At 36.3% G+C, this 23,320-nt stretch overlaps 1 protein-coding gene across 2 annotated transcripts; it reads left to right on the forward strand.

Annotated features, from left to right (window-relative positions):
- The first annotated feature begins 212 nt into the window (after positions 1–212).
- On the forward strand, positions 213–17,830 carry LOC125671773 (uncharacterized). Of its 2 annotated transcripts, none has more exons than XM_048907661.2 (2): positions 213–585; positions 14,444–17,830. In XM_048907661.2, exon 2 carries the CDS (start codon positions 14,576–14,578, stop codon positions 16,067–16,069), a length of 1,494 nt encoding a protein of 497 aa, XP_048763618.1. In that variant the 5' UTR covers positions 213–585; positions 14,444–14,575; the 3' UTR covers positions 16,070–17,830. The 2 variants fall into 2 exon arrangements, with proteins under 2 accessions (XP_048763618.1, XP_048763619.1); XM_048907662.2 differs by lacking the exon at positions 213–585 and adding an exon at positions 13,932–14,125.
- Positions 17,831–23,320: the final 5,490 nt, after the last annotated feature.

Genomic DNA, 23,320 nt, shown 5'->3' on the forward strand with positions numbered 1-23,320 from the left:
GTTATTAATTTATAAACACAGTGAACCAGTGATAAGACAAGCGGTGTATATCGGGTAGAGATAGGAGTTTACAATTAACTATGGCGAAGTACCCATCGATTTATTTTTTCTTCTCCGGTGTTCAAAAACGTTTTTATCACCAAACGTTTGCCCATGCGTCGGCTTTCCGTCAGAGCCTAGGTTTGGTAGAAGTTGAACGGTATCAGACACTTCCTTCTGGAAGCGTAATTGGTCTGTCATCCCTGATGATATCTATAAACGATCACTAAATGACTTAAGCTCCTATAAACTACAATTAAAAGCTAATTGATTTTTACCAATAGTATACTAAATTGATTTTTGAGCGATATTGTTGAAACCGGTGAATACGTGTTACTCTTCCTACAAGGCCTTGCATTGGCTTTCGACGCGTTCGATTGTTATTGGTAAATAATCCGCTGTTCACTGTTAATCAGGCGGCGCGCTCAGTCCACAGCCCTAATGATAACACTATGTATGTTGCAGCACGTTATTAAGGTAATACGATAGAAGGAACCTATGTGATTTATATCAGTGACATCGGACATCCGGGAATTTTTTACTGTGGTGAGTACAGTTTTGACGAGTCTCATTAAGTTGGCTATCTCGTGTGAAATCACGTACCTGTAATTGAATTATCCCTATTGATTGTACATTTTATTCCTCTCTCTGTGAATATCACAGTCAACCGATGAGCTAAGAGAGCGGGATTGTAATATAATCTATGTATTTAATGGCAAAATATCAGGTTATACACAGTGTGCATCACAGTCGTATACAAGTTTTTAAAAAAATCAGTTGTGTTTTTTTCTATAACACATTATGGGAGTCTTTTCTTTATGCAATTGTGTTGTTGTTTGTTAACTGAAACAATATGAACGAAGGAATGATCCTGGATCTTTATTTTCATACAGATTTCTATTAGATCTAGTCATTATTCAAATATAAATTTCTATTAAATCTAGTCATTATTATGATATAGATTTCTGTTAGATCTACTCATTATTTTAATAAAGCTATCTGTTAGATCTAGTCATTATTATGATATAGATTTCTGTTAGATCTACTCATTATTTTAATAAAGCTATCTGTTAGATCTAGTCATTATAATGATATATATTTCTGTTAGATCTACTCATTATTTTAATAAAGCTATCTGTTAGATCTAGTCATTATAATGATATAGATTTCTGTTAGATCTACTCATTATTTTAATAAAGCTATCTGTTAGATCTAGTCATTATAATGATATAGATTTCTGTTAGATCTACTCATTATTTTAATAAAGCTATCTGTTAGATCTAGTCATTATTTTCCGTTATTGTGACGACATCCTCTGTCAACTGTTGAGTTTCATTTTCTACGATGGAGTTAATTTTTGGTTTTGTGTCTTTCCACGAAAATTATGAGTGCGGGTCTGTTACAGCGCGGCCCAACTGTCGGATGACCTCAGGATTTGGCGTTCCTGTTATTGCATGACGACATAAAATTCGGAACTACATCTTTTATGATGATTGAATGTGCAACAGCTCATCCTTTTTAACGGACGTTACGCCATATTCTGTACACTGTTTTAACTTCAGCTTTCATTATGTTCTACTAAATGTATTCCACGAAACCGAGACATTCATTTCTTATACACATGAATTCATATTTTATCAAGAAATAAAGTATATTGAAACAGCATTGGCTAATTGCACACAAAACATTGGTTAATGTATAAACATAATACAAGGACTCTTCAAAGCTAGAAATCTCTTAACAAAGTGAAATTTTTTCTTCAGTGAATGACCCAATACTTTTCTGCTAGGTGGCATTCCTCCAAATTTAACACAACTTGTCTTTATTATGTTCCAACACTAGTGACATGCCCATGAGAATACTGTATCACGTGGGTATTGTTTTGCATCACATGAGTATATCGTCATTTCATTCGGCAAACTTCGGCAGACTCCGGTACCCTACATTCAGAGTGCGTTCGAGGTCGCCGTTCCCGTTGTTCTTGTGCTCCGTTCTTAGAGTCTCGAACGACGAGAACCTGTGCGCACGAACGTGTTCTTCTTCTTCGACCACACTACCTACAGAGGTGGTATGAGTTCTTGCACCTCGAACCCGTTTTCTGGTTGCGTAGTTGGTGTTCGGGATCGACAGGAATTTGTACTCGTGCGAAGAACGGCGATTTCGAACACACTCCCAACAAAGATGGAATCGGCCGAGGTGATCCGAGTAATTGTCATTCGTACATATAGAAATATTGCGTCACGAGGGCACTACATTGTTTGCATGGTATCACACGAGTGTTGGACATGCTGAAGAGAATATTGTATTACTTTATGAGTGTGAGGTTTTTTCTATATAATCAGTGTTGATGATAGCATAACCATCCTTTAAACTGAAGGGCTAGTGCATTAAACATTTGGTTCATATAAAATTACTCATTTTCATGCAGTCTTAGTTGTTTTTAGAGCTTTAACATATCCTTCTCTTAGCCTGCGAAAATATTTGGATTTACTTAATTAAAGGGTAAAATGCCCTGAAATAAGATCACCGCTAACACAAAGAGCAAAAACGTATCTTTTCCCGAATTATTCGGAAATATTCAAGAGATTTTCCGAATACAAACTTAAGACTTCATCATCATTTAGAATAGAATGGGCATTTCATTTCGCTCTAAAATGTCTTTACCAGCATTTATGTGAACCCTTGGGAAGGAGTCTTCCTTGTTTGGTGTTGATAAATCCCCCCTCGGCGGAGGATCTCGGATGTTACGGGGAACTCTTGCATTATGCGGAATCAATAAGCTTAGACTCCCGTACAAGTTTATTCAATTTACCCCTTATCCACTGCCGCTAAATGCGATTTCTGTTTAATGTTCAGAGATTCCGTGTTTCATATATTATTCATGATAATGTAAACTAATTATTTTGGAAATTCAAACTGGTGATATGCGCGGACATGATGCAGCATGTTGGTCCATACGCCATGTTTGTACACGTAACGAAGGCTTCATGACTGGAGGTCTTTCCGGAAGGGGGTAAATATTGTTTCCTCGGTGGGTTCTGATGGTTAAATCCTATTATATTCTATGTATTGACAATTACCGTTGTGGGTTGCAAAATGGCCAGACAAGACAGAAATCCTAATAAGAGATATGTTTTACTAAAAGATTGGTTAGAAGTCAGATAAGCCTTCACTATCTCAAACTTATTCTATGGTGGCATATTTCTTCCTCCTATTTGCAAGTTATTTTTCTATAGATTATGTCGACATGCAATATAATTAGGTCAACATGCAACATAAATATGTCAACATGCAAGGAAAATATAATCAAATAAGAATTTAGAAAATTTTCAAAAATTATTAAATATCGCCCACATGTGACTTCCAACATGCTAGATGCAACTTATTTATGTTGAGATGCAACTTATTCATGTCGACATGCGAGATAAATATGTCGACATGCAACTTATTTATGTCGACATGCGAGATAAATATGTCGACATGCAACTTATTTATGTTGACATGCGAGATAAATATTTCGACATGCAACTTATTCATGTCGACATGCGAGATAAATATGTCGACATGCCTATTCATCTCGCATGTCAACAAAAATAAGTTGTATGCCAACATAAATAAGTTGCATATTAACATGAATAAGTTGTTTGTTAACGTAAATAAATTGCATGCTGACATAAATAAATTGCATGTCAACATAGATATGTCGCATGTCTGCATAATTATCTCGCATGTCAACATAAATAAGTTGCATGTCAACATAATAAGTTGCATGTTAACAAGAAGAAGTTGCGTGTTGATATAAATAAGTTGCATCTAGCATGTTGGAAATACACATGTGGGCGATATTTGATAATATTGGAAGATTTTCTAAATTCTTATCTGATTACGTTTTTCTTACATGTCAACATACTTATGTTGCATGTTGACATGATTATCCTGCATGTCGACATATTAATCTTACATGTAGACATAATTTATAGAAAAATAACTTGCATACAGGGTGCAGAAATATGCCACCGTATTATTCTATTGAAGGGTGCAATTAATATAAAACATTAAAAGAGCTCATTCTTTGTGGATGTCGTTTTATATTACCCTATAACGTATCATTTAATTGTCTGGAACAAGGCAATATTTTCTATATAATTTTAAAAAGCCTTGTATTAAATCATAATCATTATGCATGTATGGAACAAGGTCATGTTTTCTATATGGTTGAATGCCTGGTACAATATTTTATTTTGGTCTAGAACAAGTGGCATTTTCCATATGATTGTATGTATGTTTCTATGTAGTTTTAAGCCAGAGAAGCTTTAATGGAATGACCTAAAATCCCTCCACGACGTAGAGATCAAAATGGTTTCGTCCGTCTGTCTGTTTGTCTATGAACACATATTGTGCAGCACGCTTAGTACATGATCCACTCTCGTTATTGTAGACCAGTGTAGACTTGTATAAATGTGCTTCCGTAATGCCATCTGATCTTATAATTAATATAACTACATAATATCGTGTAATTAACAAGGTCAATGGTATTAGGTGTCAAGGTCGTTACGAGACAATATGTAAAATTGTTAAAATTTCTGAGAGGACTAAAGCTTACTATAGAGCGAAATTAATTTAGAGCGAGATTAATATAAGCCTTTTGGTTTGTTTCTCAATCTATTACATGTATAAGACATTGTTTGTAAACATTATTACATCTACGAATAAATATTGTTTAAACTAAGCTTACTTGTTTAGATTTCTAGTTTAACAAAATTATTTCCGACTATTTCTGTAAAGTAAACAAGGTTTTGTCTCAATGTATCTCGATTTTTTAATCATAATTTCTGTCCAATTTGTAAATGTTCAGTAAAAATCACAATCTTTTTGTTATTGTCCGTAACAGAGTTTTAATTCCCTTAAAATTATCTAAAGTTTATGATTTTTTTTTCATTATCTAAAAGTCAAAATTCCTGTACAACTATATAAAAAAAACAAGGTCACAATTACTGTACACATGAAACAAGGTCACAATTACTGTACACATAAAACAAGGTCAAAATTACTGTACACATAAAACAAGGTCACAATTACTGTACACATAAAACAAAGTCACAATTACTGTACACATAAAACAAGGTCACAACTACTGTACACATAAAACAAGGTCACAATTACTGTACACATAAAACAAGGTCACAATTACTGTACACATAAAACAAGGTCACAATTACTGTACACATAAAACAAGGTCACAATTACTGTACACATAAAACAAGGTCACAATTACTGTACACATAAAACAAGGTCACAATTACTGTACACATAAAACAAAGTCACAACTACTGTACACATAAAACAAGGTCACAATTACTGTACACATAAAACAAGGTCACAACTACTGTACACATAAAACAAGGTCACAACTACTGTACACATAAAACAAGGTCACAATTACTGTACACATAAAACAAGGTCACAACTACTGTACATATAAACAATGTCATAATTCCTGTGATATTTCTTAGATTGAGTTCAACAAGGTTATCATTTCTGTTTTGTACAGAACGTTGTTTACATATTCTTTAGAATAGTTAAGATCAGGATCATGTTTTATATCTGTTCAATTGGATGAAGCAGGAATATATTAATTTAATCGCAATGTCAAAATTAATGTCATATGTTTTAACTGGGGTCAGGGTCATGATATCAGTCGACATGTTTAGAACCGTTTCTGTAAAATTGACTAGTAATGGTTTTTTCCCGCTGTTACATTACTTCCGAATGGTTTTTTCATGTTACTTCAATCGTGATTGTGTTCGTTTACTGACCTTTGACCCTGCTTTAATTTAATCAATATATAATTATGGGTGAAACGGGTTACATAACATTTGCTCGTTAGTTACCGATTTTTTTTATTCATTGTAAAAAAAAAAAAAAAATCACAAAAGACAATCAGCAAGCCCCGTGCCTTTTGTGAATTAAAAAAAAAAGTTTGACAAAACAAGGCAATGGTGTCTGCACAATTTCTGTGAACAGTCATAATATACAATTTTGTTGACTTGAAAGGGGGTGCGAGCTTCTTTCTATCAGTAGTACTATATTTTGAGCTGTTAATGATATTGGCACCTACTTATCTTATGGATGAATGACGGAGTGACACATATTCAGGGTCAGAATTTTTTTTGGTAAAACTGATATTCACTTGCACTAATTTGAACTTTACCAGAAGTTCAAACCGCCGAGTAAATAAGAGACCTTAATCTGGAATGATCGTACAATTTAGAATTGATTCTTCTAGTTCCGAACATTCTTCATGATATTTGTCAAATAACTCGCAATTCCTATACGGCTTCAAGATAAGAAGGGAGCAATCTCCTTTTCTACAATATGTAGTATACATTACTGATCAAAAGTAAAAAGGCATCCGGGGATTTTTTTTTATAATTAGGTACGAAATTTCCTTCAATTGTTTAATCAATAATGTAATAGGCGAAGTATATCGCTTTTGGGTAATTGAACCCCGCTAGTTTCCAACCTTGTCACGTGATTCTGCGTTTCATTATCAGAAGTCAGATTAAGTCTAATTGGTGCGATACATTACTCGTTACAATAATCACTAATTGCTGCTTTGTTTTTGAGTGAAAACATTGCTAGTGGGAATACCGAACATAAACAATTCAGGGGACATTCATAGAACTCCGAAAACACTCCACAGCCATTAATAAAAGAATTATCAATTCATGTTGTCAAGGCGTACTCCATTGTCGGTTATTGGGAATGGGCAACTAGTTGAGCATGGGTTTATGATTGTAAGTACTTGAGGTTTTTGTTGTTGTTGTTGTTTTTGTCTGAATTTCATTTCATCTTTTTTGGTGTATCTTATTACGGTGATTTTTTTGGAGTTATTTGCCCCATTTCACTTTAGATAATGGTTCCAAATTAAAAAAGAAAGAAAGCCCGGATGTATAATACAGGGTGTTTCAGAACATGGCATTGCAAGCATGTCTTGTCTGTAAGTTTTGGTACAATCGAACCGCTATGTTTTCAAGATTTATTTTTACATATACCATTTGCCAATTTAGAGTTTGATGCTTGCTGTGTTGACCCTAAATATAAATAGAAAAAGTGTCATTAATGCGAACTGTGTTCAAGATGATGTTGCAGGTAATTTTTGTTTTATTTAGTCGTTAACTGAATTCAGGAGAGGGGGTGCTGAGCTCATTCAAAACGAATGCATAGGATACTTATCTATGGGTAGAGGCTTCCATTCACACAGAAATTACTAAAGCTATATTCTGGAATGGTGTGGTGTCTATAAACCATTAATTTCATTCCTTTATGGAAAGCCAATGGGATCAAAATTATACCCCTGGAACTGTACATTGCACAGTTCGTTCAACGTTTGAAAAAATGTAGAACTGTAGAAATGTTAAATGTAACTTGACAATCGCAGTACTTATTATTACTGTAGTGTCGACCCGGTAGGGTGCAATGGATGTGTGAATGATGTTAGGCAGTGCGCTATCCGTAGAATGTTTAGACAGAAATGCGTACTCGAAACTTTTAGTTATCGTTGTTTAAAATAATACAAACTGTAATAAACTGAAAAATAAAAGAACAAATATTTAACACATTTGTGACTTCATATGATCAGAGTGAATCTGAAGCAATAAATCCGTAAAATCAGCAGAAAATGTTACATTACGCTGTCCGTGTGCTACATGGTCCTGCTATACTGAAGTAGCACATAAAATTCACATCCCCGTCTCCAGCCTTGTAAGTATATGTATATGTATGTGGGCTGATCCAAGATTTCAGTTTATGGAGGACGTGGAAATGGGGTCTGCGGTCACTTTTAGGCCGCAAGTTGGTCCAGGGCCAGGATGTCAAGCCCCTGAAAGCTCCCGCGTTTTGCTGTATTTCAATCTGACGTATCTAAACATTTTAAAACTGGCAGTATTTTAGTACACATGCTGAAATCTAAATTAGGAATAAAGACTACATTTTTAACCTTATTCGATCACGTCACGTCACGTCACGTCACGATCACGTCACGTCACGATCACGTCTGATAACACCGTTGTCTCTTCTCAGTGTCTAGCGTCTTTTTTCACAGACAGACTGGATGGCGTCCATATTTTTATATCGAAAGATAGAAGATCTAGGGAAAATAGGGGATATATGCATCTCAGTTTGACATCTTCTGGGATGAACACATATATTTTGTGGTCATATTCATTAATTTATGCAGTCAAGTACCGAGATTCAATTTATTCATGAGAAAATAAATTGATATCTATATCAGTCTTTTCTGAAACACTAGCCATACTGGCAAGTTAATCTAACAAATTTACTATCCCAATGTCATAATGGCTTTTTTTTTCAAGCCCGTCCATAAAATATAAACACAGAAGGCATAAATTATTTGGATGAACTAAAATACACAGATATTTTAAAAGGATTGCAATGATTCAAACACAAATCAGACTCAAATGCAGAAAAACTATCGTATATTGCTGTTCGTCTTGTTACGAGGTCGCTGAAACGGGAACACATATTTCCGATTCTGGCGGAACTCCAATGGCTTCCCATCCATTACCGACCTCAATTTAAGATTTTGACCTATACATATTGTTCTTTCTGCAGATCTGTGCCGTCATACATCGCAAGCGTTTTAAATCAAAACAAACCAAGTCGACCATTACGGTCAGAATCGAAGTCGCGACTTGTGGTGCCAAAGATCAGAACAAAGAAAACGGATAACGCCAACTCATCCACAGGGGCTATAGATTGAAACAAATGGATAAGAAGCCCCTGTGACTCATCCACAGGGGCTATAGATTGAAACAAATGGATAAGAAGCCCCTGTGACTCATCCACAGGGGCTATAGATTGAAACAAATGGATAAGAAGCCCCTGTGACTCATCCACAGGGGCTATAGATTGAAACAAATGGATAAGAAGCCCCTGTGACTCATCCGGGCTGCAGCACATCTAGAATGTGTATCCCTTCCGTATATTGTTTTTCTTTCTTTATATATACAGCGATGTATGTACGTCCGTCCGTCCGTCTGTCCATTTTTTTTTTTTTTTCTAATTTGATTTCTCTGTCACATATCAAGCTATGTAGCGTAGCGTCTTTGTGGGTTACTCTAGATGATGTTGCAATTTTGATTCATTTTGACCTCTTTTGCAGGAGTTTTGCCCCTTTATTTGAAAATTAATGTTATATGGAGCTACATAGTTTGTCCGTTTAATTCCTTCCACAATTTTCAAGTGAATACCTTCTTGTTTTACAGGGTGTCTGTATGGGTATTGAAGATGTGCATGTGGCAAGGATTTTGATTTTCTTCAGTTTTTGTTTGATTGGGTTTTTTTTAAAAAGAAAATTGTACCTTGTTGAACTTAGTCACTCAGTTTTGAGGAAATATTATATAATGAGTTTGTATGTTTGGTTTGGTTTACGTCCCATCAAGAATCTTTTATTCATAGTGAGACGTCATCAGTTATAGGTGATGTACCACAAATTTAGGCCTATGCTTAGCGCTAACGTTCGTAGCAGTGAGGGTTCTTTAACGTGCCAACGCCTACCGCGACATGGGACCTCAATTATTAAGGTCTATCCAAAAGACCCATGATTCTCACTTCTAAATTTCGAGCATTTGGCGAATGAGCAATCACTACCTATGTTCACGAGTTCGAACTCACGACCTCCTGGTTATGAAGCGAACGCTACAACCATTATAAAATGAGAGCTTGGTTTGTCATTTGAACTCCTCTCCCAGTTATAAAGCTAGGGTCTTTGTAAATAACTTGAAGATGAACGTATTGCAAGGATTTTTATTCTCAAAATTTTCTAATTTTCTTTGATGTTTGAAATATTGACAGGTTGTAGAACTTAATTCTGGGTAAAGATTTTCACACGGCAGGGATCGAAATTAACTTTTTTCACTACTAGCAAATTTTAGCTAGTGATTATTTTCCAACTAGCAAAATTGAGCTTTTACTAGCACTTTTCAATCGATTGCTGTTTTACAGGAATTTAAGAAAACAAGCATGCATCTATATCAAAATATAGGGAAAATCTTTTAAAATCTTCTGTAAAGTGCAATAATAAAAATAATATTGAGAATTCTTTCATTTCAAATTTAATGAATTATCAGACAACATACAAGTATCATCGGTGCATGGTGAGGGTCATAGGGTACACTTGTGCGGCGAACTCGCTGTCCATAGATCTACCACCTATTTACAACATTATGTGGTTTGAAATCTTGTTTGCGCCAATTCAAACTATATGTTCAAAACTTTTGGAAATTTCATCTAAAAAATTCTAGTTGAAAAAAAAACCCCGCGAACTCTTAAGGAGGTGTGCTACACCAGAGAAATTTGACGTAGATGAAAAGTGGAGGATATGTACAACAATATTTTGAAGTTGAAAATTTTCAAATTTACTTTATTTTGTCAAAAAATACAGTTTTAGTGGAAGGTAATCTGAAAAAAAATTAAAACCCCTGCTGGACTCGAACCTCCGACCTACAGATCTGCAGTCGGTATTCTAACCTACTGAGCTACTCAGTTAAGTATTTAAATAGAAAAGGAAAAGGCCAAATATTGCTGATATCGAATTTTTTCATCCATGTTTTTAAAGGAAGTCAGCCATTATGACGATGTAGAGTACTACCTTAAGTGTTTGACTATAGACTACAGAAGGACACCGCGTGAAGCGGTGACACTAACACTTTCATGTGTTGTTTCATGTAAACACGGACGAGATCAACATGCTTGCTATTTAAATCAGACGTCTCTGAGACGCCCGAAGTATGCATGAAGTAGGCCATCTTCGACATCACTGACTGAGATGACCTTGGCCTTAGCGATCCACGTTTACTTTTTCAATACTTGTATATTCATTCTGTAAAGCGTTTCTACGCACAAGACAAAATTATTGTAAACTTCAAAGTACAGCCAATATACCGAGGAAATCCGAAAAAAAGCTCGGTTTTTTTTCACTCGCAAAAAGTTGCAATCACTTGTGATTTTTCACTCGAAATTTCAATTCTTAACTCGCATTTAGCGAATATTTCCCCTTAATTTCGTTGCCTGCACGGATCTCTTGGTTTGTCTATCTACCTATTGTCATAAGTTTTAATCTAGGACATTTTATTCATACGATGGAAAAGATACAAATTTATAAGTATGTCACAGCTTCATGATGGCTGTATCAGTAAGTAAAGTTCTATAAATCATGGCTTCAGAAAGAAAAAAAACCCATTATATTAGATCGTTTAATGCAGATTACCCATCATTCCTATTGTGCAAGCATTGATTTAGTTTTTATACATCAGTCTTTTTACAGCGATGGCTGTCCGTCTTTCCGTTCAGTTTTCAAGATATGATTCTTCACATTACATTGCGTGTTTTTGGCCAGAAGTTTATAAACTTTTCTTCCAGCAGCCCCCCCCCCTTCCTGAAAAACAATGCTGTCCTGCATGCCTGTCTTATTGAATACAATTTGGGGTATCGTCACTATTGTTATTAATATGGGATATCGTCACTATTGTTATTAATTTGGGGTATCGTCACTATTGTTATTAATATGGGATATCGTCACTATTGTTATTAATTTGGGGTATCGTCACTATTGTTATTAATATGGGGTATCGTCACTATTGTTATTAATTTGGGGTATCGTCACTATTGTTATTAATATGGGGTATCGTCACTATTGTTATTAATATGGGGTATCGTCACTATTGTTATTAATTTGGGGTATCGTCACTATTGTTGTTAATATGGGGTATCGTCACTATTGTTATTAATATGGGGTATCGTCAGTATTGCTATTAATTTTACCTTGGCTCTCGATAGCTGACTTTTGAGAACTAATAATTAGTCTATATAACACAGCAGTTACACTTAAAATGCTGTAACATAACACAGTAGGACAGTTACACTTAAAATGCTGTAACATAACACAACAGGACAGTTACACTTAAAATGCTGTAACATAACACAGCAGGACAGTTACACTTAAAATGCTGTAATATAACACAGCAGGGCAGTTACACTTAAAATGCTGTAACATAACACAGCAGGACAGTTACACTTAAAATGCTGTAACATAACACAGTAGGACAGTTACACTTAAAATGTTGTAACATAACACAGCAGGACAGTTACACTTAAAATGCTGTAACATAACACAACAGGACAGTTACATTTAAAATGTTGTAACATAGCACAGCAGGACAGTTACACTTAAAATGCTGTAACATAACAGCAGGGTAGTTACACTTAAAATGCTGTAACAAGAGTTCTGGGTGTTGTGAAAAGCACAATATATCATATTTACAAAGACCTTAGAGGTTCGGTTCATACTAGAGTTAGTAAGGGTAAATATTCCACGTTCTTACACCCGTGTATATCACCCCAACTAATCACACCCATCGTTGGGAAACTGACACATGCGTAATGTCCTTACAAGACCGACATGCTCCTACCACACTAACCCCCGTGAAAAGCAGGGTTACTTGGGTAGAGTTCAAATGACATGATAAGAGTTGAAACTCCGTTCAATTGCAAGTCGCCCAGAATGGCTGGTAAAACCCCTGACCGTCTTCGAATTGGCCGACCGAAAGTTATGACGTCTCGACAGGATCGTTTAACGAGGTTTCAAAACTTACACAACCGGTTTAAAATTGCACAATAATCTGCCAACGATACATCAGGGACATATGATCCAAGAATAAGGCGATATATTGTGCTGAGTCGTCTCCACTCTTTTGGCATCAAGCTAGCGGAGGTTTTACTTTGGGGTTTGTTTGTTTGTTTTTTAGAGAGATGTTTACTCATTTTCAGTCTCCAATTTGCTTTGGGGAAATTTGACTTATCTTTACCAATGTTATGATCTTATGAGCAGTAAAGTCTAGAGGTCGTGATTCATTGCAACAGAATGGCTGTGTACTCGAGATGACGGAAAACGTTGTCGCCCGGACGTAAAACTAACGTACCGAGTACACGATTCCTACTCACATATTAGTACACAGTGTACATAGTGCGGAATTAATACCTGTATATCAGTACACAATTTAAACCTATACATGTATATCAGTACATAATTTATACTTATATATTAGTACATATGTATACAACCCATCTACATTCAGAAATTAGTCCCTGAAGTTATGTATCACTTATGGTGATTTTTTTTTTCAGGGGTTGAACTTACCGGTATACAAGGCGTAATACATTCAGTATTTTGCATCTAAAATATCTAGAAATAAGCATAATTATGTATTTTGTACCATGGGGGGGGGGGGGGGGGGGGACGGGTGGGGTCCGGATTCCCTGTGGACCCACTCTTGCTTGACAGGTTTGCATATTGCATGTGTGTTTTTATAGAGATCATGATTTTAAAAGGACTAAACACACACAGATAAAAAAAAAAAAGTATGGTGGTGATATTTTACGTATGTATAAGAAAGTGTTACAGTATGGTGTTTATCTCAGTTGGGGAGCTGTATACATTTGCAGTATAGCCTACTCTCCGGCTGTGTTCCATCTGTCACAGTAAATCACGGACTCCGAGAGTGATGGGCATTAGGACTTCAGGACCAGATGCCACTGGTAGCCAGACTCCAGTGAACCTGGGTCCCGATATATAACGTCTGGCAGTGACAATACAGATTATATCATGGCAGTTAGAGTCTGGATGTGGGAGATATAATCTGGTTATATATAATGTACAAATCTGTCGTAATTTTATAACACAGAACTCTGGACCATACACCTCTAGCTTTATAATTAGTCATTTAACAGACAAGCATCGTGAGTTTTCATGACGACGTTTCATAACAGTTATATAAATAATTCACAACACTATTGTTCATAGGGGGAAGGTGGCAAATTGTAACAACACATAAAATCCGCCTCTTGTTTGGTTTGTCAGTGTAAGGCTATCGATTATTGAGTGAGGAATTATAGTCTGATCCGCGGAAAGAACATAACCTTGTCTAAAACATATTTATTTATGACATTATGAAATCTCCGTTGACCGTATGCGCCATACACAGCCCGCCATTTCACTTGCCGGAAAGTAAGTTCGACAATTTACGCATGCAGGCAAGTTTTGAAAGTACATGTAAATTCATACGCTATATCGACACACATAGTGTGGTATCGTTTTCTTTTATCTGCGTTTTGATGTTTCCCTTTTCGTTCATTATTCATGATATTTCTGTAAAGTTATCGTAACTCTCTTTCATCAACCAGGCATGTAGAATAAAACGCAGAAAATTATATCTTAATATTTACCTTTGGTTCACCTACAAAATGGAAACAAGTATTTAGATGTTATCATTATTTCATACTTTAACGTTGGTGTATATTTATTATTGATTATTCTCTATTGTAGGATTGTGAAAGTGGCATTGGAATTTAAAACCTCGTGAATTCCAACTTCCATCCCAATCTACAGATGTCTTGGGCGAGACGTTTCCAAAACAGCGTGAGAAAACGTCCGTATGACGCAGTTGTTTAACGCGCAATGTTTGTGCCTCGTGCGCACGTGCACCTTAGTAATCCGGATTCTAAGCGATCATGGTTCTCCAGACCTTCCAGACGAAATGTTATACAGCGAAAACTCAAATGGTACGAGTGTGTGCGCATGCCGTGTTTGATTCCTACTCTGGTAGGAACTGCGATAGGGATTTTGATCTTGATTAGCGGGACGCTTATGAGTTTCATTGGATATAACCCCAGTAAGTTTCTAGGAATCACCGAGGAAGACAAAACCAAAGTTTTAAATAGCAACGGCACTGACAATACTATAGGTGCCGTGTCTGCAGAGGGTTTAAAGATTCTAGCGTACGTGGGTCCGGTATTTATGGGCGTTGGGTTCTTCGTCATGATAATTGCTGTAGTTCTCTACTGCGAAATCAAAGAGAAGTACGTTTGTAACATTCTACCTCAGCAGCACGTCAACGTTAAACAAGTCCAGAGGGACGTCCTATACGATATGATCATCAACGAATTCAGAAAGAATTACTTCAGGGGCATTCAGGTCCCCATCCCAAAACGAACGAAGAAGCAGAAATCGATTGAGGAAAGATACCCGACTCTATTCAAAGCGCTTAGTATCAGCACACCCGCGCTTATCATCACACCAGAAATTCAACGTAAATGGAAAGACAGCCATGAAGTTTCCCCGAATCCAAGTCGATCACGAAGAAAGAAATATATATATGATACATGGTTAAAGACTTCGTCACTCCCTAATATTCGCGCGCGCTCCGGACACCGGCAAGCATTACGTCATGAAAGACGTCACCAAAGAAGAGCGGTCTTCCAAGATCGCCTGTCAAAGAGTTGTGATCACCACGACATTCAAAATAATTCTGTGGACACAGAAAAGAATGATCGGGGATCTTGTTTTGATAACCCTGCGTTTAGGACTTCTCCTCAAAACAACACTCCCCCACAGATTCAAGTAAGTCCACCCACGACTCCCGACACGCTAGAAGTCGATCAGCGCAGTCTCACTCAAGTGTCGGTCCACGTGGACCACCATGGGATTCCGAACGGGCGGATTATTCATTCGGTGTCATGTGATACAACAGACGACAGACAACGAATGCTTTTAGACGATGTTACTTCATCAAAAAGTTTCACCAGCGACCTCTCACGGTCAGACGCGCGGGGATTTACACTGAAGAGTAAGCTCTACCCCCAGAGTTGTATCGATCTTTGTGACGAGGACACCAGTGATAAGCACGTGCTGGTGACATTAGACAGCGTAGCCGTCCAGAAAAATCTTCAATGCCAAACGCAACTTACTACGGGAAAGAAAAATGTGTTCTTTCGGAACAAAACGGGACCCTACAAAACTCTAATAGGGATCTTTAGAAGCGAGTCGTGTTTAGACCGCATCAGGAAATTCACGAAGCCAAACAGCGAAAAAGACAACGATTCTCTAGATTCATTCACGCTTACGGACGATGTTCTCAAAAACTTCGAAATGGCCGAATTCTCTCACAGCTAGCATTTTCTCGGACCATTGTTAACCGAGTGACGAGTATCACAATTTTGTTCGGCATGGAGAATTGTTTTCTTTTATTAAAATTCATTATCTATATACTTCCATGTTCTGTATCAGAATGGAATTTTTCAGCACAGCACAAGAATAGGATATGTACAATCTGTATATTGTATGCAATAATGGAAAATCAACGATGACTTTGGACACCTCTCATGTTGAGCAGATATTGATTAACTGATGTATTTAATCATAATGTCGGTGGCACTGGTGACGGCTATTTTTTCTAATTCACTTTTAATGGTAATCATGACATGTATAGTAGTCACATATTGCTTACGTCATGTTGATTTTCTGATGTGCACATTGTAGCGAACAAACATAATGGAAGTCATCGACGAACATCCATGGTTGATTTCTTTTTTATACTCACCACCCGTGGATAAATAGCTAGGAAACCGTCGTTGATGAGAAATGGAACTCTTCGGTATAAATTTACGAAATAACGATTATCGGTTTGTAGAATACAAATTCTTACAGGTTGTGAAACAATCGAGAACAGTAAACTGGTACACAACTGAAAAGCGATTCATGTTGGTTTATTTCGGAATTAGTTTATAGCCATATACAAATGCATAACGCGCATTTTAATTGGTTCAAATCCCATCTTGAGGTCTTGCAATGGCGCCAATCAAATGATCCTTGTATAGTAATCGTCAACGAGGTATTCTCTGCGTAGTTAACTAGCGGATGGTAAAAAGATGACGAAGTCAACCTTGGGTATTGGACGATGGATGGGAGCTTGAAATATTTAGATAAACAAATATTCATGTAGCAGTATTTTAGTGGGTTTTTTAAAATGATATTCTTGTTAAGATGCATTTTGTTAGATCTTTTAAACGCAACGTTTAGCGAGTATTTCAATGATAACACACATTAAAGTCTCTGGAAACTAAGAAACAGGGTATTGTTACTAGTAATATGTACGGAGAGACTGTCTGTGAAGTTAGCAGTAGTAATATATTACGAGTATGTGAATGGAGGTCACCCGATTCTATACATAAGGTACTACAGCTGTATGGTATGTCCTGTGTAGTTTTAACTCGGCTAAGATGTAGTAACTTTGAATGTTTCGTTGTTAAAATTTTACCTCGAAAAGGTGAACGAATTCGTCACTAGGCACATGTTCACAATGAAATATACTTTGGTGCTGACTCTCTTTGGAAAATACAACCCATTAATAGTAAACAGAAGTTCTATTGTATTATTAGAATTATAAAACGAATTTTTGTATTGCAGATGTGAGGGAGACCATAAATCTACACTGTATCTCTAATTATGTCGTTTTCGATCATTAAGTCTTAAAAAAATGCAGAGGCGAATGACTGTTCAAACTTTAGATATTGTTCGTAATTTGATTTGTGTAATTTTCATTTTAAGCAGTTATTGACATTTAAATGTTGTATCAAACTGTTGAGATCTTATTTCCAATTATATCTTAAAATGTTACAGATAGATCATGTTTTCAGTCTTAAGTTTCATGAGTGCAAGAGTCCAAGCACAACACCGTATAATTCTGTTCGATTACTTTCATGTTAAAGTAAGTTTTGATGGAGTAGTTTCATGTTGTCCTGTGGTGTCATGAAAAATATTCGATGTGAATAACACCCTCTAGATTTGCTGATTTAATTATTTTTTCACGAAGCCAATTCGTTTTCACTTGTTCCTATTGTTATGTTTATACGAAATAAAGACGTTTCATTTGTACACACTTCATTGTGACGTCACAGAATCAGAGGCAGGTGCGCTCACTCACAGGCTTTTCAGATATTTACGATATTGATACTCCACATGCTACAAAAGCATGGAATTTAGAGATTGTCAGACTGTCACAGACTCGACATTTATATGACCTTTGCAGTATTGTTGCAGTGGATTTGTATGCATTTTATTTGTATCTAATTAAGGTCTAAAATTTCAATGCCATAATGTTAGCACAATGAACAAAAATTATCTCATTTCAGAGAGTGAATGATTTTTTTCTGTATACCTGAGTAATTATTGGACCACATGGTACCTTAATTTATCCTGTGTACACTGTCAATATAGACTGCGCATTTTGTCGGCGTTTTTCATCTTTTTGTTTGCTTTTATTCTATACCCTATAATGAAAGTAAATAAACCGTCTCTCTGCTTGTAATTCAGCTAACTATTTTTATTAATTATCAATATCGCAACCATTGTTATGGTACAACTGTATGATGGTTAGTATTCAATATGAATTTCAAATGACTACAGAACCATTAAAACCCACCTACTATTTCCTGAAATAGAATATTGATTGAAACATGATTTTGATGGGTGCTCATTTTCTTATCACAAGTAAATAATTTAACGCTGACAAGTTTTACCATCATACTATTTATGTATATTCACATTTAGAAATTGAATACAACGATAACGTTCACATTTTAATATACTAGCTGGTATATGTTTTTTACTCAGATAAATGTGTGCTTATGCGCGTGCGCATGTATGAGGTATGTTCTTTGTATATCGGACGTGTGTTCCGTTTATGTCTGTTCTGCGTTTTTGTGTTTGTTATGTGTTCTGTGTATGCATATTATGTGTTATATGTGTGTCTGATGTGTTTTATATGTGTGTCTGATATGTGTTATATGTGTCTGATGTGTGTTATATGTGTGTCTGATGTGTGTTATATGTGTGTCTGAAGTGTGTTATATGTGTGTCTAAAGTGTGTTATATGTGTGTATGATGTGTGTTGTATGTGTGTCTGAAGTGTGTTATATATGTGTCTGATGTGTGTTCTATGTGTGTCTGATGTGTGTTATATGTGTCTGATGCGTGTTATATGTGTGTTGTATGCGTGTTATATGTGTCTGATGTGTGTTGTATATGTGTGTCTGATGCGTGTTATATGTGTCTGATGTGTTCTATGTGTGTCTGATATGTGTTCTATGTGTGTGTGATGTGTGTTATATATGTGTATGATGTGTCTTATATGTGTGTATGATGTGTGTTATATGTGTGTCTGACGTGTGTTATATGTGTGCCTGATGTGTGTTATATGTGTGTCTGAAGTGTGTTATATGTGTGTCCAATGAGTGTTATATGTGTGTATGAAGTGTGTTGTATGTGTGTCTGATGTGTGCTGTATGTGTGTCTGATGTGTGGCCAATGAGTGTTATATGTGTTTATGATGTGTGTTATATGTGTCTGGTATGTGTTATATGTGTGTATGATGTGTGTTGTATGTGTGTATGAAGTGTGCTGTATGTGTGTCTGATGTGTGCTGTATGTGTGTCCAATGAGTGTTATATGTGTGTCTGATGTGTGTTATATGTGTGTCTGATGTGTTTTATATGTGTGTATGAAGTGTGTTATATGTGTGTATGAAGTGTGTTATATGTGTGTCTGAAGTTTCATGGCGCGCGACGGAAATGTGAAGTCACCATCCAGTACTATTTCTAAATGTGTCGGTATGATCCTCCTGACGAGATGCGAATCTGTGACATTCCATAGTTTCCGTGGTCGATCCTCCAAATGTTTGACCACTCTGGCAAGCTTTATGAGTAGAAAAGCGTCTTGTTCATCAAAACTAGTTACCGCAGCTAGGACATTAACGGATGCCGCAGCGAATTCCGGATTACGGATCACGTCAGACACACATATAACAGGGTTTGCAGACTAACGCGTTTTGTTTCTTAGAATTCTATTCCAATAACCCATAGTCTTGCTCTGTGCCAAACAGCATTGACGGTCAACTCACTTTGTATCAAGCCACTGCAGCATCTCAATACTACACTTCTCGTTAACAGCAAGTTAGCATTCCTCTAATAAACTAAGAAACTGAATTCAATACAATCATAAAATTTTATGGTGCAACATAATAATCCGGTGATCTATTGCTAAAATATTGTCCAGTAATATTGATAAATGTCATCGGCTTTAATCTATTTTTCGAAATAGTCAGCAGCTAATACAAAAGTTGTTTCTTTGTTTGTTTTATCAGATATTTGCCTGTCTCCTTGTGTTTCCTTGGGCACGAGTGTTCTAAATATTATAGTTATTCTATGCATGGAACATGCAATTTCTTTGACATGAATTTGTGTCCAAAAGTTGTTTTGTTTTTCTAGGAAACGAATCTTTTTCAAAAAAGGTGTTTTCTGAGTATGCGGTTTGTATGAGAGGAATTTTCTGGGTATAAGCTTGTATCCAAAAGATATTTTCTGGGTCGGTACTTGTATCCAAAGATATTTTCTGGGTTGGTACTTGTATCCAAAGATGTTTTCCGAGTATGTGTATACGTCCAAAAGCTGTGTATAAAAGTTACTTTGGGAGTCTCAAATACCAAAAGGTATTTTCTGGAATGAGACCTCGCTTTTAAAAGGTATTCTCTGGGACATTAGCTCGTTTCCGATAGGGGTTGGGCACGATTTCGTCACCAAAAGGTGTTTTCTGGAAAACGAGCTCTTCTTCATCTGGAACATGGTTTGTCTCTTAAAGATTTTTTTTTGGAAACACATACGATCAGTCTTGATTCCAAACATTAAGATAAACAAAAGTTTTCGCGCTGACTTTCCTATTTAGAAGTTCAACTTAACTCAACTTCTCTAAGCCACCACGCACTGCGCGCATGAATATATTGTGAAAGACTTTGGTGTGGGGCCCTCAATCGGAACTCCTCGAATGTCTCGCGCATCTATGTCGAGTGTCGCAAGATAGATATAACCCTCGTTAACACTGAAGAGAAATCACTCAGGGAAACTGTTTTGATTTCGTGTCATACATGTATATGTAGATACGGCAGGACCACAGTAACCCTATTAACCCCATTTCCTAGTGTAACCTGGTTACAAAGTTACCATTCGGTAAAACTCTTCTGATTTCTTGATATATATGTCCCTGGAGTACGGTCTGTACTATAATTTTTGTGCACAATTATACTATACAATATACAAATATAATTGCTTTATGCAATTCCTCACCGAGAGAAAATTCATATATTTCAATGATGCGCCATTTGAAGCTTAACCCGAGACAGATGGTTGTTGCGTGGAAGGAAGAATAACTCTTGTTCATAGAATAAGCATTATTATTCGTCTTTGGTCAAAACCCCTTCTGAGCGCGTCACACACCCAAAGTGAGATTTTTTTTTTTTTTTTGGTTTAGGGTTTTTAAGTGATTATATAAGTGAATTCCACATTTCTAAAGCAAAGTTAATCCGGATGCTTTGTGAATTTGTGATTAAGTATTGCCCAATGGGTAGTGCATTGGAGTATCTATAGATAGTAAAAATAAATTGACTTGGAAATGCATGCAAGACGTTTTATTTTTAGAGTTCCAAATACGTTTGTTCCAAAAACAATCGATATCAAAATGTTGACAGGTTTTGGATTAGAAAAAAGTTGGATAACCCTTTTATCATTTTAATTCATTTTGTACAAATCAAGCACTTTAAATAAATTGTATGCAACGACATGTATTGCAATAGTTTCCTTAACCTACCCTTAAAAGAGCATTTCATAATCACAAAGCCATTGATTATCATCAAAGCCGATATGTCACCGTTTATTTTTCATTCTTAGACAGCTCCTCCCACGTGTTCACAACAGCACAATTCTACTTTCGTATTAACAACCGGATTTTTCCGGAATACAACGAGGCCGTCTAATCCGCTAGCACTGTATCTCCATAGTGATAATTAACATGTACTAGTACATATGTACTACTAATTAATATATGCTCACGGGGGTGTGGCCGGTCGACAGGGGATGCTTACCCCGTCTAGGCACCCGATTCCACCTCTGGTGTGTCTAGGGGTCCGTGTTTGCCCAACTATCTATTTTGTATTGCTTGTATAGGAGTTATGAGATTGACCACTGTTCGTTATCTTCACCTTTCATGTACTACTAATTAACATATGTACTACTGATTAACATATGTATTAGGAACTAATTTATTATTTACACCAACCCTATTGGAATTGAAAATATCGACAACTGATTTTCTTGATCAAAAAACCAGATTATTTCCATCATTTCAAATAAAAATTATATTTTCCATCACGATTTTTTTCTCCGGAAAATCATAAAAATCTTGAGGCGATTTAAAAGAATCTATGAATGCCATTGGTCGTCAGCACGCCAAACTAAGCAATGGTGTAAAATAAAAACAGTTGTAGCTTATTCGTGTTTATCTATTGTTTGGTCACAGAAAACGTGGACCAGTTACCTTCGTTTTGGCAGTGGTTGTATGTGAAAGGTATGGTGGTCACCTACTTGTTTTTCCTCAGGGTACTCAGATTTCCTTCAACACATATGACTCATTCACGCCAAAATCTGCGCAAAACTCCATTGGAAAAAAGCTACTGTGGAATCATTCAAATTCGTGGGGGCCAATGTTCGTGGGTAAGCAAAGTTTTGCTGGTTCGCGGGGACGTAAGTTCGAGGCTAAGCGATACGATGCACTAGGAGAAATAACTCTATTTGGTTTTAAAAAATGTTCGAGGACACCTAAATTCGTGGGTAAGAGTGATCCACGAAATCCACGAACATCCATCCTCCCACGAACAATGATGATTCCACAGTATCCTAAACTCTTAGCCAAAGAAAAATCAATATTTATCTGTTCAAGAAATGCTAAGATCACATATACATGCCTGATGTAGGCGATTCACTAATCATGCCATAAGATGTAGATACACTAAAAATAATCTTTTCTCGTGATGTAGATACACTAAGTATAATGTAAGCTTTTCGCATTATGTGGATCACCAATCATAATCTAAGCATTTCGGGTCATGTACATGTAGATATCTAAGTTTGATCTAAGCGTTATGCGTGATGTAGATACCTAAGTCTGATCTAATTGTTAAGCGTGATGTAGATACCTAAGCTTGATCTAAGCGTTATGTGTGATGTAGATACCTAAGTTTGATCTAAGTGTTATGCGTGATGTAGATACCTAAGTCTGATCTAATTGTTAAGCGTGATGTAGATACCTAAGCTTGATCTAAGTGTTATGCGTGATGCAGATATATACCTAAGCTTGATCTAAGTGTTATGCGCGATATTGATACCTAAGTTTTATATAAGTTTTATGTGTGATGTAGATACCTAAGCTTGATCTAAGTGTTATGCGTGATGTAGATAGCTAAGCTTGTTCTAAGCGTTATGCGTGATGTAGATACCTAAGTTTGATCTAAGCGTTATGTGTGATGTAAATACCTAAGTT

This window comes from Ostrea edulis, chromosome 4 (assembly GCF_947568905.1).
Source record: "Ostrea edulis chromosome 4, xbOstEdul1.1, whole genome shotgun sequence".
NCBI classification, from domain to species: domain Eukaryota; kingdom Metazoa; phylum Mollusca; class Bivalvia; order Ostreida; family Ostreidae; genus Ostrea; species Ostrea edulis.